This window comes from Cynara cardunculus (genome assembly GCF_001531365.2).
Source record: "Cynara cardunculus var. scolymus isolate 2C chromosome LG 2, CcrdV1, whole genome shotgun sequence".
Classification (NCBI taxonomy): Eukaryota; Viridiplantae; Streptophyta; class Magnoliopsida; order Asterales; family Asteraceae; genus Cynara; species Cynara cardunculus.
In genome coordinates, this window is record NC_037529.1 from 12086238 (window position 1) to 12108742 (window position 22505).

General features: G+C 35.4%; 1 protein-coding gene across 4 annotated transcripts; it reads right to left on the reverse strand.

Moving 5' to 3' along the window:
* Window positions 1-4914: 4914 nt before the first annotated feature.
* Window positions 4915-20874, reverse strand: LOC112505254 (CBL-interacting serine/threonine-protein kinase 24). 4 transcript variants are annotated; one of them, XM_025109188.1, is made up of 15 exons: window positions 20746-20874; window positions 19992-20208; window positions 18636-18698; window positions 18430-18501; window positions 12680-12787; window positions 11784-11858; window positions 11640-11693; window positions 10327-10452; window positions 10146-10235; window positions 8246-8368; window positions 7968-8084; window positions 6539-6655; window positions 6063-6119; window positions 5687-5761; window positions 4915-5292 (listed from the first exon to the last, which is right to left on the reverse strand). In XM_025109188.1, exons 2-15 carry the CDS (start codon window positions 20157-20159, stop codon window positions 5197-5199), a joined length of 1341 nt encoding a protein of 446 aa, XP_024964956.1. In that variant the 5' UTR covers window positions 20160-20208; window positions 20746-20874; the 3' UTR covers window positions 4915-5196. The 4 variants fall into 4 exon arrangements, with proteins under 4 accessions (XP_024964956.1, XP_024964961.1, XP_024964966.1 ...); XM_025109193.1 differs by having other exon boundaries at window positions 19992-20205; window positions 20725-20874; XM_025109198.1 differs by lacking the exon at window positions 10146-10235.
* Window positions 20875-22505: the final 1631 nt, after the last annotated feature.

Here is a 22505-nt window from a genome sequence, read left to right on the forward strand (position 1 = left end):
TAATAACATTACATCAAATTCCAATCGCTTGATTCCGTAACAAAATAAATCAAACGAGAATGAAGAACAGCGAACAAACCTCGTCTTGTTAGCGATCAACAGCCGCTCTGTTTTCTCCTTACAGAGATTGATTACAGATAGTGCGATCATATATTATCGATGCATTCATTCATCGAGACAAAAAGTTTCTCCCCATTTACACCTGAAGCAGTGTATAAGGACACTGGCCACTGCGATTTTGTTGCTCTTTCTAATGATAGTCGACAAATTCCACTAAACCCCCTCTACTTTAATCTTTTTATCAATTTTCATCTTCTAAAATTTATCTTTTTGTTTTCATGGTCATATGTGTTCACATTTTTTTTTGTCTGCATTTGGTCTTTAAATAATATTTGATGAATACATTAAAATCTAAAGGGAATTCCCTTTTGGTTTTGAAGTTCTAAATCTAGAGCTAATTCATATTTGGATTGAAATGAAGGGAATTTTTTTTTTGTGGGGGTCTTTTGTAAACAAACAAAAAGTATAGGGTGTCCAGTGAAACTATTCCGATTTTTATGTTTGACCGAGAAACAAGAAAGGCATGTTATATGGCTACGTGGATTCCTGACATTCGGCCACGTGTTTTATGCATCTTGCCCTCCTCATACCGGTTACCGATACTAACGGTTGCATAAAAATTGGCGAAAACCACATGTGGATTTCAGTATATTTAAGAGTACAAAACAACGTTCTTTTATATGATATTATTATCGGTATTCATTGTTGAATCATTCATAGTATTAATATAGGATTGTATAGTAGTTGCTGAATAATTTAATGTAAAATAATTAAGTGGTCAAAATGATTAAGAGACTCTCATGATATAGTGCAAAGTGAAACATAATTGTTCGGTAATTGTTTACAATAGAATTAGAGCGCTGAATGGTTAAGGGAGACCTAAGATACAAAATCATTCAAAGAGTTTTAGAACCATTAAGAGTCAGACTTTTTCTTTTACCAAACAAGATTCACCTCTTAACGATTCAGAGATTGTCTATTAATGAAACTATTAAGAGGTAAACAAACAACCCCTATACATGTATTTGATAGTTACTTGTTCATTAATTATGAGTTTTGATTCTTAAGTTCTATTAAATTATTTAACTTTGTTTAAAAAATGCATTATGGTATTTTGTGTAAACTACAAATTTGGGTAGGCGTAATATTATTTTGTCTTTTTAAATACAAGATCATTATCATGGTTTATAAGAGGGTATTTGGGATTGCTTATTTGAAACAACTTATGCTTCTTTACAAAAGTACTTATCAACTTATTATAAGTCAGAAGAATTTAACTTCTTCAAAAACTTCTTATTACCGGTTTGGCACCGGTATAAGTTGTTTATCCAAACACTCAAAAATGTTTATTACCGATATCATACCGGAATAAGTCAATAAATTGTTTTTATAAGTAATCTCAAACACCCCGAAAAGTGTTTCGATTTGATCCCATTTTTTAACAACCGTTAAAAAAAACCTAGTTAAATATGGGGCATTTTTTACTTTATGTCATTTTTCTTTTTTTTAAAAGTAAAATCTAATTTATATGTATTATGTAATATCATTTACGGGGTTTATTCATTTGAGAATTCCAAATTTTGTGAGCCACGTGAGAAACTTTTACTTTAAAATTTTATTTCACGTGATTTTTTTCCCTCGAAGTACAGTATTTTAATGTATATCATCCATTACAAAATAAATGTTCACAATTGAAAAACACATAATTTTAAGAATGTCATTATAATACTTTTTAATTAATAAAAAGACAATAAAACCCTTAATTATATAGAGAGAAATTGCTTTCATCACATAATTAAAAATAGAATTTGATAGTAGACATTTATTTTTCAAAGTGAACATTTATTTTGGGACAAGCTAAAATTGTAATGTAGACACTTATTTTAGGACGGGAAATATTGATTAACATATATTTGTTTCGGATTGTCTTTGTTTTATATATATTCAATTCATAATGTGGAAAAAAAAATTGTGTATATTTTTTTTTCACAAACGAGCGAAAAAGGTGCACATGGTGAATCGAGTACATGTCAAACAAGCACATTGTGAAACAAATATATATCAATCACTACATTAAATTTTAAGCATGGATGGAAAAAATCATATGAAATAGTACCAGTGACAAAATCAAAAACATCATGGACTCACGATTAAAATGTTGTAAAATTATAATTTTAAATATTCATTCAAAAACTATTTTTTTATAATAATCTATATAATTTCTCTTCTTCTAATATGAACGTAAATTTTATAATAACATTATCTGATTAAACAATATATAGAAAACATATGTATGTATGTATGTATGTATGTATATATATATATATATATATATATAGGGAAGGGTTCAAACGAGAACCCCTGTGATTTACGAGAACGCGAGAACAACCTATTAACCTCATATTGTGATAAAAAATAAAATTAAAAGATTTTTTAAATTAAAATTGAAATTTAAAAAGATTCAAAAAAATTAAAAATTAAAAGGGTAATAATGGAAATGATATCATAAAATATTTTAACACGATCACATGATTAATATTGATTATCCTTATCTAATATATCGGTTAARAATTCAADRAGAHCAACAAAGAAGTYATAACGTCTTATCTAATTAGTTTATCACACATTTATCACAACGAATTACTGACGAAATCAATTAAACGATTTTGTGTGATATGAGTGTGATAATCATGTGATATCAATATCACTCGACTTGATTATGGTTTCAATGGGTTAGGTTAGACATTATCACAACGATTTCGGATGGTTTCGATAGGTTAGGATTAGAYAATCAMACATTTATCACAACGAAAACGATTTTGTGTGATATGAGTGTGATAATCATATGATATGGGTGTGATAATCATGTGATATCAATAGAACTCGACTTGATCATGGTTTCATTGGATTAGGTTAGACATTATCACAACGATTTCGGATGGTTTCGATAGGTTAGGATTAGACAATCAAACATTTATCACAACGAAAACGCTTTTGTGTGATATGGTGTGATAATCATGTGATATGGGTGTGATAATCATGTGCTATGGGTGTGATAATCATGTGATATGGGTTTCAAGTCGTCCATTCTAGATCGACAAAAATATGGATACTAACGATATGAAGAAAAGGTATTAAGAAAGTCGACTATCATGAACGATCTGGAGAAGAAGGTTAGATAAGAAAACTAACCAGAGGAAAACGTGGAGACGTGGTCAACAAAAGGGATAATTATGAAATTGAAATAAAATAAAAATTATAAAAATTACTTAATTACGTTACTCCCCTTATTAAATTATTTATATATAATATAAGTTAATTTATTAATTAAAAAAATTTGAGGTTATTAGGTTGTTCTCGCATTCATGTAAATCACAGGGGTTATCGTTTGAACCTCCACCTATATATATATATACATACATACATACAAATTTACCATCTTATGTCAAGCCTTGAAAAACGTTACATCCTCAAGGTTGTGTGCAAGACTTGATGTTTGACATCTCCACCACGTTACGCCATACAACATTTTGAACTTTGAATAGTACATGATGCGCTAGTTTCAAAGATCTCATGGTTTAATGAGTCCTGAAAAGGTCCCCCTACCATTTATATATATTATACTTACTAGTAGTATGCTCGTATAATGGTATGGGATTTAAGGAATTTTGAATTCTATGTTTTCTTTTCCAATGAGAATTTGCAAGACTTGTAAGGACGTATGCCGCAAGAGTTTAACTTCCATAACAAAGCACACATCATGTAACAATAATTAGATAAGGGTGACTATTCCAAAGGCAAATGATAGAGAAGGGAAATTACGGTGAGAAACTTAAAAAGAGATTTGAACCTTTAATCACTTCTAATCTCATGCCCACTTATGGATTACGCTTGATACGGGGATTGATCCGGTGCATCTCGTCTCCGTGTATATCCTCCTAATATGCATCCACCTTCATACGCTTCTCACTATAAAGTCCTTTTCTCACTGAAACCCAACCCTAAATCCAAATTCCTATAAGTCACGAGTCAAGTCATATATAATGTAGGATACTTTGAAACCATCATCCATATCGAAATAAGGCACTTAACCAAATCCATCATATCTAACCGACATGTTATTGGTATCATAGTATAGAGACTTGGTCTTGTAGCCACTATGTTTCAACGTTATGTGTTAAATTCTGAATTATTTAAAACCTCTGTTATATACTTCTCTCTTCCTAAACCAACACATTGGCAAAAGCTCAAATTGAAAGACACATTTTGGTTTGGTTTGGTTTCCAGATTCAAATATCACAAAAGCCAAAAATTTGCCCTATCAAATACTCGATATTTTAATGATGTCACCTTAAAGTTATTTGATTATTCTTTTAATAAATACATACATACATATATACATACATACATATATATTGACTTTCTTCTTAGAAAGTGAAACGATTAACACCCACAAAGAAAAGAACCGAATTGCGCAAAAAAAAGTCGAGAGTTAGAAGGATGGAACTGTTTGTATGATGATTTGGATAATTTTTGTCTTGCATTCACAAGCAGTCTCAAAAAAACTAATCCAACATATGCAAACACTCAAAAATACAACACCAACTGATAAAATTTTGCATGTAGAATACAAACTGATCCTAATCTTCTCAAGGTTTCATGGACGACCCTTAAAATTATTTACATGAAGTACAATAATCACAGGTCAAACCATCGCTTAAACAAAAGGGCATTATTAAGCAAATGGATATATAAAGATGTTTGAACTATTCTTAAATTAAATTAAAGGCTTTTCAACTTTCTGCTTAACATCTTAAATTTCTAAATTTAGGCAAGGCTCAACTAAAACTAAGAAAATACAAAATTTTGCCAAAATCAATAGTTTTCCAGGCTCCAATTTATTATTAATGATAAGTACTTTCTAGTTATCTTATGTTTGTTTTACCTTTATTAGCAAGAGGACATGCCATAGTAGATGGATCTCACTCACTGTAAAACCTAGTAGTAGTAGTAGTAGTAGTAGTATATGTATCTATATCTACATGTACGTATATATTAGCCTTAGCCTGCTGTACAATCACGGCCTACACCTGAACATGAGCAACGACACTACTGCACTCATTTCCCATACTCGGGTCAGCACGTCATCGTTCTGTGCAGAGCAGAGTTTGGCAGGCCTTCTCTTGGTTTCCATATGATGTGGTCCAGTTTAGCACAAAAATCCTTGTAGAACTGTCACCAACAACAAAAATATATATCATGTATCAAGTCACTAACAAGCGTTCATGAAACCAAAGGGTCATTGGTCCAACAGGTTAACAGTAATCGGTAGAGCCAAGTCTCTCGGGAGGTCAAGGGTTCGATTTGCTAAGGAGTGTGCGTGAGTATTTACCTTATAATAAATACTTCAAAAAGAATAATAGTTCATGGGGCCCGACTTTTTTAGGACACCTCATGTTTAATAGCAAATTACCTTGTTATCATGAAATTACCAATTGATATTAGTCCACAAAATTTACTTTTGTTTCAAAACCAAATGGTAATAGAACATTTGACTAACACACAAACACTTGTGTAGTTGTGTAAAGAGTTTACTCAAAGTAAGAAAATGGTTCAAGTTTCTTGCCTTATGGTATTCGAGAGTATCTCCGGCAGCCTTTCGAACATCGATCATGAAAAGTGATGGCACAACTTCAAAGACCTTGATCAACAAGTTCAATGTGTTAGGATCAACAATCACACAAAATTACGGTCACAATGGCAGGAATTAAAAAAAAAACACGGGTATGGTAATTTGCCTACACTTGCTAAGATACAATAATGAAGAATAGCATATGGTGTTTGTAAGCTACTTTCCAACAGAAAACGGGTAAAACTGAATAAGTCTAAATTGTCATAGATTGGTTTTGGATTGGAATTAGAACTCATCCAACAAAAATGAGAAGATCATGCCTTGGGCAAAGCAAAACAAATACCAAGAGATGTGGAATTTAGAAATTTACCTCCAAAACAACAGCAAATTGTCCAGCATTATTCACGGACGCTCCCTCGAGTCTTGTCTGTAAAAGCGTAACAACTCAACTTTTTGTGGGCTAGAAGTAAATGGCCCGGTTTATCTGTAGGGACTAGTATCTACTACAAAGGGGGGTGTAGACTGTAGAAGGGTGGGAGGGGTGGGCTTGAGAGCCGACAGATAGGTTAGCATTGCCCTAGGATAGCTAGAGAGAGGGCTCTTCGCTTGGTAGTTAGAAATGCACCATCACTGGAATCTAGCTCTTCAAAATCCTCTCAGAATCTTCAAAGCTTTTAAAAAGATTCAAATCTTTTCAACACTTGAGTCATAAGCCAGAGTCTTCATAGAAACAGTCACTCTACTCCTAGGGCTAGACTTCTGTGTCCATCCTTACTTCCGAGTGGGATATATCCAGAATAAGACTGAAAAACAATGAATAATCTCATATATGGAGTTCAGATGTACCTTGTAGCCACGTCTATTGACCTTGAAACCCAATAATTCTGCAACCGATGTAATGGCTGAAAGTATATCTCTAGCAGGCTTGCGGGAAACAAAACGGGTTTGTCGCTTTACATGATCCTGTCACAGGAAATGACCAAACATTTCATTTACATTTACCAACTAAAAGTAGATAATATACAAGTTTACTTTGAGCAACTGAATAAAAGAGCAGGACACACAAATCACTGATCATACTCATGACAACTAATCAAGAGGTTCTAACTGATGTGAGAACCATAATACATATCAATTGCATATGCAAGTTAGTTACATCATTCATGTTAGCTTTTCTTAAGTTCAGTAAATAAATTATTAACTGTTTCAGAAAGAAACAACTTAAGCCTTGTAGTCTGCACTCTGCAGAGAACAATATCAAAAAATTAAAACAGGAAGAACTAAACTGGAAGGGTCGGATGCTTCAATTAACCATAGTGAGAGACCCTAGCTTTTCGAGAGGCTAGTTTCTCCCACAAGAAAAAGAGGATAATGATCTGCATACCCAACTCCACACCCCTCCCATGCATATGAAACAGAAAATAGCAGAAACTCCCTAATTTGCCCTCAAGGAATAAATCCTTTATTATGCAATTCCAGACAAACCAACTCTAAATCTTATTTCAAACCTCCTGTGGCCCCTGTCCCTTCTCCTTTTGGGCTTTCTTCTAGCATAGGTAAAACGAATCGGTGGGTGTGTTGCATAGTCCAAAATGGTCATATTGTCTATGCATAAGATAATCAAAAACTAAAATAGGGCAAACCTCACCTGGACTTAATAAATTGCATTCTCACATACCTTCCTAAGATCAAGGCCTTTGCATGATATGAAGGTGCTGCCATGCCATATTGCCAAGGCACAACTCAATATGGAACAGGCGTTCAAAAAAAATGGAAGGGGGCTTTTTGGTAATCATCAAGGGCTCGGTGCACCGTAACTACCTATCCTTCATCATCCACATAAAGTGAATTTTATTTATTTTTTTACACTAAAATCCCCCCATCCTATGTTAACTGCAACAATGAACCTTAAATACATATTAACAAGTGTTCTGACTATTAGGCAAACTCTAATATCAATATGCTTCTCCATCATGACAAAATAGGGTGCTTGTTATAATATAACTCATACATTTCAAATAGAAGTATATCCTGTAAACCAAAATCAATGCCACAATTGTTTTGTAATGTGATTTACGTGTGTAAATAACCAATAGATACTTTTAGCTCCACAATTACTAACACAAAGAGAAATGAGGTCAGTATTCAGGACATCTCAAAGTGGAGATTGTCATAATTTGCATGGATGTAGAAAGAATTTATATTATGATATGCAAGTCAAAACCTTTTGGGGTCCAATTGGATATATAACAGCAAGTAGAAAGTATAAAGATACCTGACGTCTATCAAATAAGGCAGAAAGGTTCAGTCCTTGAGAGAGGGTGATCATCTCAAATGCATTCATTGTTAAAGGGCTAATTTTCTCCTTAGATTGTTCCGTCACATATTGATCCTACAAATTCATAACACCACCAAATAAATATTCAACTGCCAAATAGTTTCAGATCATAATACAAGAAGGCACACCAATGAGCCTGCAGTCTATTTATTTGAGTCTCCATGAGTAATATTGGGAAGGAAATCAAAAAAAAAAAAAAAAAGACAAGGTCCAACCTCAATGTCATCAAAAACTGCACGGACATCATCCAAACTCACATCACCATCTTCTCCCTGGCTGATTGATTCGTAGTTCATTTTGAACCATGGATGCTCCTGTATCCCATCAATTCGTAAACGCTACATGAAAGAATCTTCAAGTTAGCAATCCAGCATGATACTGTACAGTGTCGTAATTTTTTCGAAAACAAGTAATAAGTTAAAACTTAAAAGGGATAAAAGGCACAAGCCAAAGAACTAGCCAATTTTGTTAATATTTTTGCCAACTTTGAGTAGATTATGACATACGAAGGTGGAGCCTAAAGATGTTTCAGCAACTAGAACAGGAAGAAGTATGGCACACCTTTGACGCTATTTAGCATCATTGAAATCTATTAGAACTTGAGGAAACTAAAATGATGCTCATTCCATTCCAAAAAGGAGTCCACTCTAAAATCTAGAAAGAAATTAGAGAGTTTTTATGGACAATTATTAACAAAATGGCTCTTTATCTGATCTTTGAAAATCAAGCATAAATCTTGTAACATAATACGTTTCCTAATGTCAAATGCTCAGATGGGACTCTTTTAAAATCAAGCATAAATCTTGTAACATAACACGTTTCCTAATAAATGCTCAGATAGGACTCTTTTGACAGGACGAAAAATTATAAAGTGGGATTGTTTCTTGGGACAGAGTAGTGACAATGTTGGTGATGGTGGTGGTGGCATATTGCATCAAATGTGAATAACCCATGGCTGCCAGTTTCTGTTTTACAACCAAGTTTTCATTTTAGACTTGGGGGTTGAGAAAAAGTATAACAGGATGTGGCATTTCAATCAAGTACTGCAACTTACATGGATATTGTTAATCTTGGATGCCGCACAAAACAAGAACTGGGGCAAAAAGCTCTAAGCAATCTGGGAAAGCTAGACAGGATCGCATATCACAGATCACGTGGCCAACCCCCCCCCCCCCAAAAAAAAAAAAAAAAAAACAGTACAGATCTCACGATTGTGGTCCACGATGCAGGGGGTTGAGTAGGTGGATCGTGTAGCCACCTGAACATTTGGTACATAGCGATTGTGGCACATTGTCTGCGACCTGGCCACATCGCATAGCCCAGGTCGCATTGTCCACCTGGGGTCCTGTTTTAGTCGAATTTCTTTGGCAGATTTGGTGTTTTTCACCCATTTTGGCCCCTGACCCCTAGCTCATATTTGCCATATAGAAGCCTTTGTTTTCAGTTTTTTAAAGCTTTGAGAAGAAAAACATACGCGTTCTTCCATAGCTAGAGAAAAGGGAGTACTTACTCCATCAGGATTTTCTACTAGTTTTGGTGATCATCATCTCTTGTGAGTTGTTTTGTGCTCTCTTTGGTATATTACTACAAGTGGTCTCTCTCCCGGCAGACGTACACTACCATGAGGTAGTGGAACCACAATAAATCTCATGTCTTGATTACCTTGAGTTTACTACATTTGTTACTTTATGGTTATATTACCTTGGATTTAGCTTGTGGTTGGTATGTTATGCTTGGATGGCCATATACTTGTTGCTAGACCAAATATTCCACATTTGTTGTTTATGGTTGAGCTTGCATTTGGATTCCGGTATTTTGGGACCAATGGGATTGTTTGTTGGTTTGTTTGGCAAGATTCGAACCCTTACAGTTATAGTCGAATCAACTTTATTATTCCACAGAGTTGATAAGCTGATTAAAAAATCAGATAACATTAAAAACAGTGATAGTTCAAGCATCCAACAAAAGGATCCCATAATTCCAATTAGGAATTCGTTCAGCCCCTTTGGAACAGGGCTTCCAATTTTGTAAGTTTGAATAATTTTCCATTTAGTAACTCATCATCAGATCTTGGTAATTATATCTGCAACTTCACAATTTAAAACAGATGCTCACAGTTTCAGGGTTGGGATCCAGTATCTTGTCTATTAATGACTTTGCACCAGAAGGGAACCAAAACGGATATGAAAACTCGGCCGCACTAACCTGTGCATTAATTCAGAATAATTATGAGTCTTCATTGTATCAAATAAACAATCATTTGATATACATGTAAATAGAAGTCCTGGCAGTTAACCTTTTTATACAAAGTTGGCAGATCTGACTCCTCAAACGGAAGATATCCAGTTAATAGAACATAGAGAATGACTCCACATGACCAGATATCAGCAGCAGCACCATCATATCCACGCTTGCTTAAAACCTGAAGGGAAACAGTGGTAAGAACCTTAGTCAAAGCACAGAACTTAGCTGCAAAATCCTCCACAGAAATTTGACATTGACCCAAAAATTAATTTTAAACACAGCAAAAGATCACAGCCGATCTGAACTCCAACAAGCACCTTTAAATTGAGAAAAGACAGGACTTTGAAATGGTAGACATGGGATGTAGAATATCTCATCTCATTACTCGGGCAGATAGGGTATTATGGGAGGAGAGGGGAGGGGAGATTGAGATAGAGAGAAAAGAGATGGCTTAATCAATGTACCTACTTTGCTAATAAGCTAGGACCTAAGCAGACACATTCTTCCTCGTTAAATTATAGCATTATATTTACATCAGTCAAAGGTCTATGTTGGATATCATCATCTCAAACAGATGTTCTTAGCTTCTCAGATGGTATCATCCCACCTCATTTCAGTAAACATTATTTCTAACCATGTGCATGCCAGTAGGAACTCAATCCAACATAATCCTTGCATTTCCTCCATAAGCAATCTCACTCCGTCCTAAAGAACTAATCCCTAAAGTTATGTAGAATTTAACAAAGATGATGTACATCACTAGGTCACACGACATATCAGTTGCTATGGCTACTTCATCGACATTGTTCTAGTCCTATAACTAGCATCCTCATCAATCCCTTTCCCTGCCTACAATATTGACCTCACAATGAATCAAAAGCTTGTTCTCTAGGCACCTATACATGGACATTTACAACAAATTAACTATTATTTATATTGAAAACTTGTAACCTTGGGATTCTATGACTATTCTCCATATCTCCAGAGGTAACACTAACATCTGCCCTAGTTCATCAAGGTGCATCATGCCTGGGTGAAGATCGATTATCATTAAGTGCTGCAGAGTAGTAATTATACAGTAACTTTCTGCTGGCCAATTGATGTGCAGTGACAATTAGTAAGAACTTGCAAAATTTAGTGATAAAGGTCATATCAACTGGACCATGATAGTGAATCTAGAGAAGGGTTTTACATTCTGCTGTAAATATAATAAAGCAACAAAGATGAAGCAACTAATGATATCTGACTGGATTGACTTCATGTGCATAATTCATTTCCGTTTAGTATTTAGTGCAGAAGTTGAACTAAGGAAGTAGAGGGATCATTTTCCCATCAAATGGTTGAGATTTTTTGAAGTTGGTGTACCTCTGGTGCAATGTAATTTGGGGTTCCACAAGTTGTATATAGAAGTTCAACACCCTGCAAAATAGTTTAACTTAGAAACAACAGCGCCAAGAGAAGCAATAATTACAAAGCCTGTGAAAAAATGGTGAAAATAATCATTCTTACTTCTTGTGGTAGTGCACTGAGTCCAAAATCAGAAACCTTCAGCCTTTCTTCGGAATCAAGAAGGAGATTTTCAGGCTATATATTAGAAGAACATGGTTAGAAGACCAAAAAAACATTTAAGACCAAATTCCACCTTAAATGATCCAATCATATCTTAAGGTGCCATTTTGTTTGCTGCTTGGAATCACTATGGGAAGGATTGATAACAGGATGGAACAGGAAAACGTATGATCATTTCAAAACAGTTGTTTGGTTTATGAGTTGGGTTTAGGTTTTCCACCTGGTATTTAGTTTGCTAATCTTTGGGTATAGGAACACAGTAGATTTCAATTTCTATCATCAAGGTAATAATATTAGTAATAATAATAGTAAAATATTATTAACAACAATAATAGTAAATAATTATTAACAATAAGAAGAGTAAAATATTAACACCAATAATAATATTGATGGTGAAGTAATGATACTACTAATAAAAATTATAGTAATAACTTTTATTTATTATTAAGATAACTACTACTAATGATAATATATAAATAATAATATAATATTTTTTATTATTACTAAAAATAATCATAATATGTTAAATAGTAATTAAAGTATTTTTATTACCACCAGAATTATTACTACTGATAATAATAATATTAATTAAATTTTAATAATAATATATTAGTATTATAATTATTATAAAATATAATAATAATTAAAATGGGCAAGTATGGGAACAGACCTGAAACCCAACCCCCTCCATGAGTTTGGATGATCCCCGAAGAATTGGAAATAATTCCAACTTTAGATACCCAAACCCACAAACTAAACAACCCTACTTTACTATCATTCCATTCCTTTACTCCAAAACCCAATAACCAAACACCACTTAGAGCTTCCTTTCTCACCTTTAAATCCCTATGGTAGACACCCTTGGAATGACAATGAGCAACTGCATCAATAAGCTGTTGAAAGTATCCTCTAGCTTCTCTCTCTGATAGCTTTCCTTTGTCAACCTGTCAACCAGGGAAAGGGACAAGAAGGTAGTTTAGTTTTGCTGCATCATCTTGTTTTCCTGTCTATATTGCATAAATTAATTTGCATTCAGGATGGAAATTAATAACAATGTGGTAAAAGATGTTAGCATATCTTAAGCACATTAGGATTCATCAAACTGAAAACAGTAAGACACATGTGTAATAAGAAGAAGAACAATTTAATTGCATACACTATCCAAGTTTTCGGTACATGTGGTATGTTAAGTCATTTTAGGCTCTCTGTTTCATTTATATGTTCTTGTGCAAATTATTTGTTCCAATTCAGGTTTTGCACCGTTAATGGAGATGGCAAGAAAGGAATCATGGGAAATACAAAGTTTAATATCCCAGACTAGTAGGAGATACAAACAAAATAGGATTATGTATCAGGTAGGAAATAGTTTAAGATAGTTATAAGAACATTGCCTTCTATTTAGTAGAAGTAATCTGATATTTGTTACATAAGATTAAGTAGGTCATCAGGAAATTAACAAAATTAGACAAGTATCTTGACGATATTGGTAGTTCTTAGCTACAAAAAGTTTAATCTAATTGCCTGTCATTTAACTTAGCAAGGGAATAATTAGGTTTCATGGAGTAACTTACTTTTCTGTAGGATCCTATGCTGTTATATATATAAACATAATGTCCATCATTTGAGATAGAGTGACTACTATTTAACTATTACGCTCATGCCTTATTCTTGCAGGGATACACACTTCTATTCTTCTTACATTATTTTCTTTAATCCCCCTCTTTATTTAACTATTACGCTCATGGCAGCTAATTCTTGTGGGAATAGACACTTCTATTCTTCTTCATATTATTTTCTTTAATCCCCCTCTCTAAAAAATTCTAACTTGCTTACCAAAGGGTCGGGTTACTGGTAGATCCCAGCCTCCCAAGAGGTTAAGGGTTCAAACCTCACCAAAAGTCAGGAGGGTGCGTGAGCATTTTTCGTATATAGATATTATTATACTTCAAAAAACTAAACTCAAATCAAACTCATCCATTTCTTTTCTATCAAATATCTCACTGGGCCTTACAAGGCAAAATGAGAATTTTCTTGGAGTTACATGAAAGAATCTCTTTGGTACGACAAATACACATTTACTTTTCAAACCAGACTAGATTAAAATGAGCAACTTATGGCATACTCAGTATGCCATAGCAGATTAGCAGCCTATTTCACACTGCATCCAACTATAGCATTTTCCAAAAACAGGTGTCTAGGTAAATATTTTGTTAGGTGATTCCAGGAAGAGGGGACTCATGAAGAAGTTTGCTCTGGTAGTCTATCACAAATCAATAACTTATGAAATTAGGATTATTTCTGAAGATTTAATACACATTGAAGTTCGCTCTGCAAGTCTAGCATAAATCAATAGCTTATGAAATTAGAATTATAAGAGGAAATTCATACACATCACTTGATATGAATTAAGTAAATATTTTCCCTGAAACTCTACAAGGACATCCAAATGCAGCATGGCCAATAAGGAAGGGGGGAGGGGTTAGTGTGGAAGGGAGGAAGAAATGGTTTGTTAATTAAGTAACCTGTTTATGGTAATGTGTCCAAGCCCGATGGGATTTAGGGTTAGGGTTTCCCGTGTAATTATGTCTATATATAGTGTCTCTCCTCTTGTAAATTTGAATTTATCTGATTAATCATATAATAGAGAATTCTCTCTAATATCTCGGTCCTAGTTCTCTCTGATTACATGGTATCAGAGCCTAGGGTTTATCGCCGTTACTGTTCACATCGGAGTACTGTTCACATCGGAGTTACTGTTCACATCGAGTTACTGTTCATCCCGGAACCCCCCGCCGTTGCCGGAACCCTAGTCCGCTGCCGTCACACCTCCACGCGCCGGCGCGTGAGCCCTTTTCCGGCCTCCGACGACCTTCGACTTTTAGGGTTCTGGTCGGAATCCCCATCTGGTTTGTTTTCCGGCATCTTTTTGGTCTAATTTTGCTGTTATCTAGTCGCAACAGATCTGATCTCATCTGTTTGGTCAAACTCTGTTAATTGCTATCTGTTTAGTCTGGTTTCCTTTGATAATCAGTCCCTTGGGTGTTCGTTTCTGATTTGATTAATATGACGAACACACACAAAGAGGAACCTCATCTGGTAAATGAACACCCTGTTGCTTCCACTGCTATGTTTGCTGAGACAAGTAACTCTAGCAAATGCTTTGTATCATCCTCCTCCAAATGGGTCATTGATTCAGGTGCCTCAGACCATATGACTGGTAATTCCCACCTTTTCCTAAATTTCAATAAACATGCATCATCAGCTCAAGTCACAGTAGCTGATGGATCTGTCTCCCAAATAATTGGGTCTGGCATTGTTAAATTGTCCCCATCTGTCTCATTATCCTCAGTCCTGAGCCTACCAAAATTTTCTTTTAACTTACTGTCTGTGAGCAAAATTACTCGCACTTTGAATTGTAGTGTCTCATTCTTTCTTGATCATTGTGTCTTTCAGGATTTGCAGACGAAGAGGATTATTGGTAGAGGACGGGAGTCGGATGGCCTATACATATTTGAACCACCCAAACCATATTCCTTGGCAAGTTCCAGTTCATCATCTCCTTTTGATGTTCATTGTCGACTAGGTCATCCTTCCTTACAGAGTYTCAAGAAGTTGTGTCYTGAATTTTCCCATTTACAGTATTTACAATGTGAGTCATGTCAGTTTGCCAAACATCAACGTGTTCACTTAAGTCCTAGAGTCAATAAGAGGGTTGCGTCCCCATTTCAATTAGTACATTCTGATGTCTAGGGCCCATGTCCTGTAACGTCAAAGTCTGGTTTTAAGTATTTTGTTACGTTTGTAGATGATTATTCTCGAACTACTTGGTTATACTTCATGAAAAACCGTTCAGAAGTGTTTAATCATTTACATTCCTTTCATTCTGAAATCCAAATTCAGTTTCAAACATCTATTAAAACCTTACGAAGTGACAATGCAAAAGAGTATGTATCCCAACAAATTCAATCCTATATGTTGCAAAATGGTATCCTTCATAAGTCCTCATGTGTTGATACTCCAGCACAAAATGGGGTAGCCGAACGAAAAAATCGTCACCTCCTTGAGGTTGCCCGAGCACTTCTGTTTCAGATGTCCGTCCCTAAGYCTTTTTGGGCCGATGCGRTATCAACARCCTGYTTTCTTATCAATAGAATGYCGTMTGTTGTCCTGAATGGAGAAACTCCATTCYCTGTTTTGTTCCMARKACAACGATTATTCCCTATTGAGCCAAAGATCTTCGGTGTTACATGCTTTGTTCGTGACACACGCCCCACTATCACCAAGCTTGATCCCAAATCTCTGAAATGCGTGTTCCTTGGGTACTCTCGTCTCCAAAAGGGTTACAGWTGYTTCTCTCCCAMTCTTAAYYGYTATATTGTATCTCGGGATGTTACCTTCCATGAGAACCAGTCGTTCTTCCCAATTTCCCCTCCAACTCCTTTAAATGAGAAAGATGATGACTTGTTGATGTATATCATACCCACTCCTGAGTCCACTACTCAAGCCACCAGACCACCCATTGTTCATGTATATAATAGGCACGAACGACCTCCTCCGTCTTCACCAATATCATCTGAGTCTGCAGATCCACCATCCCCAAAAGATGTACCTCCTGAAGCTTCTATACCCACTCCAGTAAATGAGGATCCTGATCTTGACGCTTCTATTGCTCTCCGGAAAGGTAAACGTTCCTGCACGTATCCTATTGCTTCCTTTGTTTCTTATGATGAACTCTCCAGGTCATCTCGTTCTTTGGTCTCTACCCTTGATTCTATACCTATTCCATCTACGGTTGGAGAAGCTTTGACTCATCCTGGATGGCGGGATGCTATGATTGATGAGCTCAATGCTCTTGATCATAACACCGCATGGGGTTTGGTAGAGTTACTTGCTGGCAAAAGAGCAATTGGCTTTAAGTGGGTGTTTACTGTGACAGTTAATCCTAATGGCTCGATAGCACGGTTAAAAGCTCGTTTGGTTGCAAAGGGGTATGCCCAAACTTATGGAGTGGATTATTCTGAGACTTTTTCTCCTGTTGCAAAGATGGCGTCTATTCGGCTTTTCATCTCTCTAGCTGCTACCTATAATTGGCCTCTTAACCAATTAGATGTGAAAAACGCCTTCTTACATGGCGATCTGCTAGAGGAAGTCTACATGGAGCAACCCCCCGGGTTTGTTGCTTAGGGGGAGTCTGGGAAGGTCTGTAAATTACGGAAGTCGTTATACGGCCTAAAGCAATCACCTCGTGCATGGTTCGGTCGGTTCAGTTCTGTGGTAAATACATTTGGGTTACGAAGAAGCTCATATGACCACTCAATGTTCTTTACTTCATCTGATTCTGGATGTATCCTGCTAGTGATTTATGTCGATGATATTGTGATTACAGGCAGTGATGAGAATGGAATTAAAAAGTTGAAAGAATTCCTCGCATCTCAATTTCAAACTAAGGACCGTGGTCCACTGAAATATTTCTTGGGTATTGAGATATCTCGGAATCACAAAGGAATTTGCCTATCTCAACGAAAATATTGCCTTTACATTCTACATGATTCTGGCATGATCGACACGAAACCATGTGAAGCTCCTATGGTTCCGAATGTAAAGCTGAAGTCTGATGATGGGGATCCTCTTGAGAACCCAGAGAAGTATAGGAGAATTGTGGGACGGCTGAATTATCTGACAATCACGCGTCCCGATATTGCCTTTCCGGTAAGTGTATTGAGTCAATTTATGTCGTCTCCAAGAACTACACATTGGGATGCAGTCTGCCATATTTTGAAATATCTGAAGGGAGCTCCTGGTTATGGCATCAAGTACCAAAACCATGGTCATTATGTCATAGAAGGGTTTACTGATGCAGACTATGATGGAGACCCTATAACCAGACGATCAACAACAGGCTACTGTGTCTTTGTGGGAGGGAATCTGGTATCTTGGAAAAGCAAGAAGCAGAATGTTGTTCAAGATCAAGCGCTAAATCTGAATACCGTGCAATGGCTCAAACTACTTGTGAGTTGATATGGCTGCGTAATCTATTGGGAGAGATTGGATTTAATCAATCTAAACCGATAAATTTATGGTGTGACAATGAGGCAGCTATCCATATTGCAAGCAATCCTGTATTTCACGAGAGAACTAAGCATATTGAAATAGATTGTCATTTCACTCGGGAAAAGATTGAAGATGGATCTATTTCAACCTCTCATGTCAAAACTAGCAATCAATTAGCCGACGTTTTCACCAAAGCATTACCAGGGAACCGAATCACATCTTTTTGTAACAAGCTGGGCATGATCAATATATATGCTCCAGCTTGATGGGGAGTGTTAATTAAGTAACCTGTTTATGGTAATGTGGGCTTTAGGGTTAGGGTTTCCCGTGTAATTATGTCTTATATATAGTGTCTCTCCTCTTGTAAATTTGAATTTATCTAATTAATCATATAATAGAGAATTCTCTCTAATATCTCGGTCCTAGTTCTCTCTGATTACAGTTTTCAACGAAATAGATGATCACATCTCAAAAGAATATTTAAAATAATGTAAGAGAAAATATGTATCAGTGTTCTATTGAAAGTAGACCTTACAATTCTGTCAAAAAGTTCTCCTCCGGTGACGAATTCCAGTATTATATATATCTTGGTTTGGCTCGATAAAACCTAACAGAAGGAAAGACATACATCATTGAAAAATATTTTAGTGCTCGCATCAAGTAGGCATCTGCTAAGATATCACAGTAGCAAGCACATAAATGAAAATTTTGGAATCAAATATATATCATAGAATTCAATACCTCATGCAATCTCACGATATTAGGATGTCTCACTATCTTCATAATGGAGATCTCTCTTTTAATCTGCAAATCAACTTAAATAAGAGATAAATTACTAGCATAACTTGAAATAAAGAGGAAAGAAAATAAGAAGCATCACGTTTGTCCAACCAATAAGTGTGCATGGTCAACACTGAAATCTACCAAGAGTCTGCATGATGTCAATATATGATCCTTTTCTAGATAATTGGATGTGCTTTTAGCTATTTTTCCTTATTTGACCCAAAAGGACGTGGATCTCGCGGCAAGAGTTGAACTTAATACCAGGCAGGGAGGCTATCTTGACCACCAGGCCCACCCCATATTCTTAATAAGAAAATAAGATATAGCACTGAGAATTAGTTTGGAGGCATGATAAGCATAATGGAGTGTGTTGTGGCTAACTGATGCATGTTATATAGAAAGCCTTAATTCAATAGAGCTTGGCAGCTTGCCTCAGAGACTTGTTTCTGCAACCTAATCTCAATATGCCATAACCCCAACTGCAAAGACTTAATAACTGCTAAATTACTTGACAAAGTTGCACCCTTGGAAAGGCAAGAGTACCAAGCATGATTTTGTGGAGCTGGCTTCTTCGGTTCCAACAATTCTATATATAACTGCCAAACTGGTGCACTCAGATTTATTTCTCAGAGATACATTTTGCAATTTGATTTGGCAAATAGAAATAACATTTTAATCAAAACTCTGATAGATTGCAGTTGATTAGGATTGATAATGAGGCTTAAACAAGCTCAAATCAATTAGTCTAACATAACTAGACGCAAGGAAATGTAGAAGACACAAGTTGGTATCCACCTGAATTAGAAGATGGTTTGGGTTTAAAATCAGATGTATCCATCAAAGAAGTATTGTAACTTCTCCAAAGACAGTAAGAGGACACTAATTCACTGCCTACGTAACTGTAATGCTTGCTAATATATTATTGGTGGCTTCATATCAACAGCACAATACTAATAATAGGCATCTTATGCATCTTTCTTGGGCGTCTCAATCTTGCATTTTATTCATCAAACTTAAGAGCATTTATTGCATAAATTTGTTTTACTTGCGTGTTTGAATTATGTGTTTCATTTATTCAACCTCTTTAGAGCAGTTGCACTAGTTTGCATCCCTGATTTGAGTTATGGTGCTGATCAAAACTATCAGACAAGCGAAAAGGTCATAATAGATTGTAAAAATACAGTTGCAAATACAAAGAAGGGGTAATTTGAACTATCTAAGAGAAATAAGATCCAATAGATCTATCATAGGCATCCATGGATACAGTATGTAAGGTTTTATGTTGGAGAGAACAATTGTAAGTGAAGGCCAAACCTGATCCACCATTTTATGCTTCAGTATTCTGCTTTTAGCCAAAACCTTAACAGCAACAGCCTCACCAGTCTCTGTGTTTTTCGCAAACTTGACCTTTGCAAATGTGCCTTCACCAATAGTTCGGCCAATCTCATATTTCCCAACCTTCTTTGTCACTCTCTTCATCATTTCTCAAGGCTCAAAGAACATTTAACATCCACAATTTCTCTGACCACTGATTGAAAACAAAGGAAAAACTAAAGACATCCAAAAAATACAGCTACTATTACTTTGTATAATTACCAAAAATCAAATTCAAAAAGTAGTTCCATTGAAAAGTCACTCTAATCCCGTACAACCAAACAGTTCTATAGTAACATGCACAAGCACCACACATTTTTTATCGTTGTGACGTATCAAAATCTAAACCTAACTGATGGCTCCTTTCAAGCACATCAAACAGCACTTACTTTATAAGCACGTGAAGAAAACGTCAACTTAAAATTCCAATTTCGAGCTCATTCATCCGCATACAATCAAACAAGATAACGCAAATTTAACAAAAAAAAGCATAACATAATCTTATCATTAGGCAAAGACACCTTCGTTACTGCAATTTCTAGGATTACACAAATCAAAACCACACGCAACAAGCTCCAAATTATATACAAAGAGAATTTCACATACGCACATACTATATACATGATAAAAGTCAATGCGACCGAATTGAACAAATTCTTGAACAGCCACTTACATGGAATACGAAGAAGAAGAAGAAGAAGAAGAAGAAGAAGAAGAATCAATGTCACCGGAGATGTGGCGAAGATAACCGGGGATGGATCGTCGAGAACTCCAGCGAGTACACCAACTGAGTCGGCACAGCGCGTGGAAAGAGAGAGATAGAGAGAGGAAACGTGGGCCAATTGGTTAAAACTGGAAAATAAGAAAGCCATCAGCTTTTAAAAGATAAGCACATCAATAGCAAATGTACAACATCTTATGCGTAACGTACATGTCCTTAATTAATAAGTGCAGTATTTCTAAATCGATTGATTACGGAAAAGCGAATGGCCTAACAAGGCCGTAGGGGTGACATAGGCCGGTATCCATTTTTTTTTTAATCGGAATCGGAATCGGCGGTTCTTGAGATATTGGAACCGGAACCGGTTAGAGCAGTTCTTAAATTTTTGGAACCGGAATCGGTTAGAGCAGTTCTTAAATTTTTGGAACCGGAACCGCCGGCAACCGGTTTCGGTTCCGGGTACCCGCTTCCTAAAATATTAAAATTTTGTTATTTAGAAATAAAAAATAAAACATTGTCAAAACACTAAATAAATAAGCAGGAATACAAATTATACAGAATAATAATTACAAATATTGTTTAACGATTACAAACATAATAGACTAATATAAAATGTTCAAAGTTTAACGATTACATACTATAATAGTAAATGTTCAAAGTTTAACAATTACATATTATGAATCCAAGTGAACACACAATTTGAAAAAATACGAATCATTCTATATAAAGAATTTAGATGAAGAATGAAGATAACGGCGTGCTTTCAAGATGTAAACCTAATATAAATTTGGTATTAAAAAATAATTATTATTTTTTTTTAAAAAATACCGGATACCCGGCGGGTAACTGTTCCGAAAAATTGAGAACTGGAACCGGAACTATTCTCAATCAGTTCCGTATTTTAGGAACCGGAACCACTCATATCAGTTCCGAAACCGACGGTTCCGGTTCCATAGCCGGATACCCGGTTCCGCTACTCACCCCTAAACAAAGGTAGTTTAACGACGTATATTACGTAATCACAAAATTACTAAATTAACCCTTGCTTAGCTGGAGGAAGCTGGTAGAACTTGACATTTGACAATGACGTGGGTAAAGGAACACGGGATTTGTTTGAGAAAATTACTCGATGGTCCTCCAACTATTACAAAACAAACATTTTAGTCCCTAGATATATGAACGGTAGCCATCGAACTTTTTTAAGAAATAATAAAATTGTTACAAATATAAAGTGAATAATTATTGGCATATTATTATAAAATGAAGAGTCAATTTTTTTGATAAGTCTAAAAAATAACTGAGGGATTGTAGTTCTATTTTCATGATTATTTAATTTAATTAGAATTTATTTATTCCGGATCAAAATAACAAGATAATGTTTAAAATGTTTTAATTAATTAGGAACAAGTTATATAAAGAAAGAGTGGTTCATTTGAGATGTGTTAAATGCGTGAGAAATAAAGAAGTGATCATAACCCTTCATTTGGTCAACATTTGTGGTTTTGACTTTGAAGTACAGGATAATCCAGTCGCATGGTATGAAGAAGATATAAGGGTAGTTTCGTAACCATTACGAATAGGCGACAAACAAGTACATATGTGAACTCGTGTGATTAAAATATGAACTATATATTTGATTCACATATGAACTTGTGTGATTAGTTGTGATTTACATATGAACCTGTGTGGTTCACATATGAGTTAATTAACTAATTCACATATGAACTATTTAA

Bases quoted from the DNA above. Each gene is read 5' to 3' on its own strand.
- LOC112505254 (XM_025109188.1), bottom strand. From the start codon at position 20,159: ATGATGAAGAGAGTGACAAAGAAGGTTGGGAAATATGAGATTGGCCGA. The intron at 18,699-19,991 runs GTTTGGCCTTCA...GTTGATTTGCAG, and splicing joins AGCATAAAATGGTGGATCAG to ATTAAAAGAGAGATCTCCAT. The intron at 6,120-6,538 runs GTACATCTGAAC...ACGCTTTTACAG, and splicing joins TCAATAGACGTGGCTACAAG to ACAAGACTCGAGGGAGCGTC.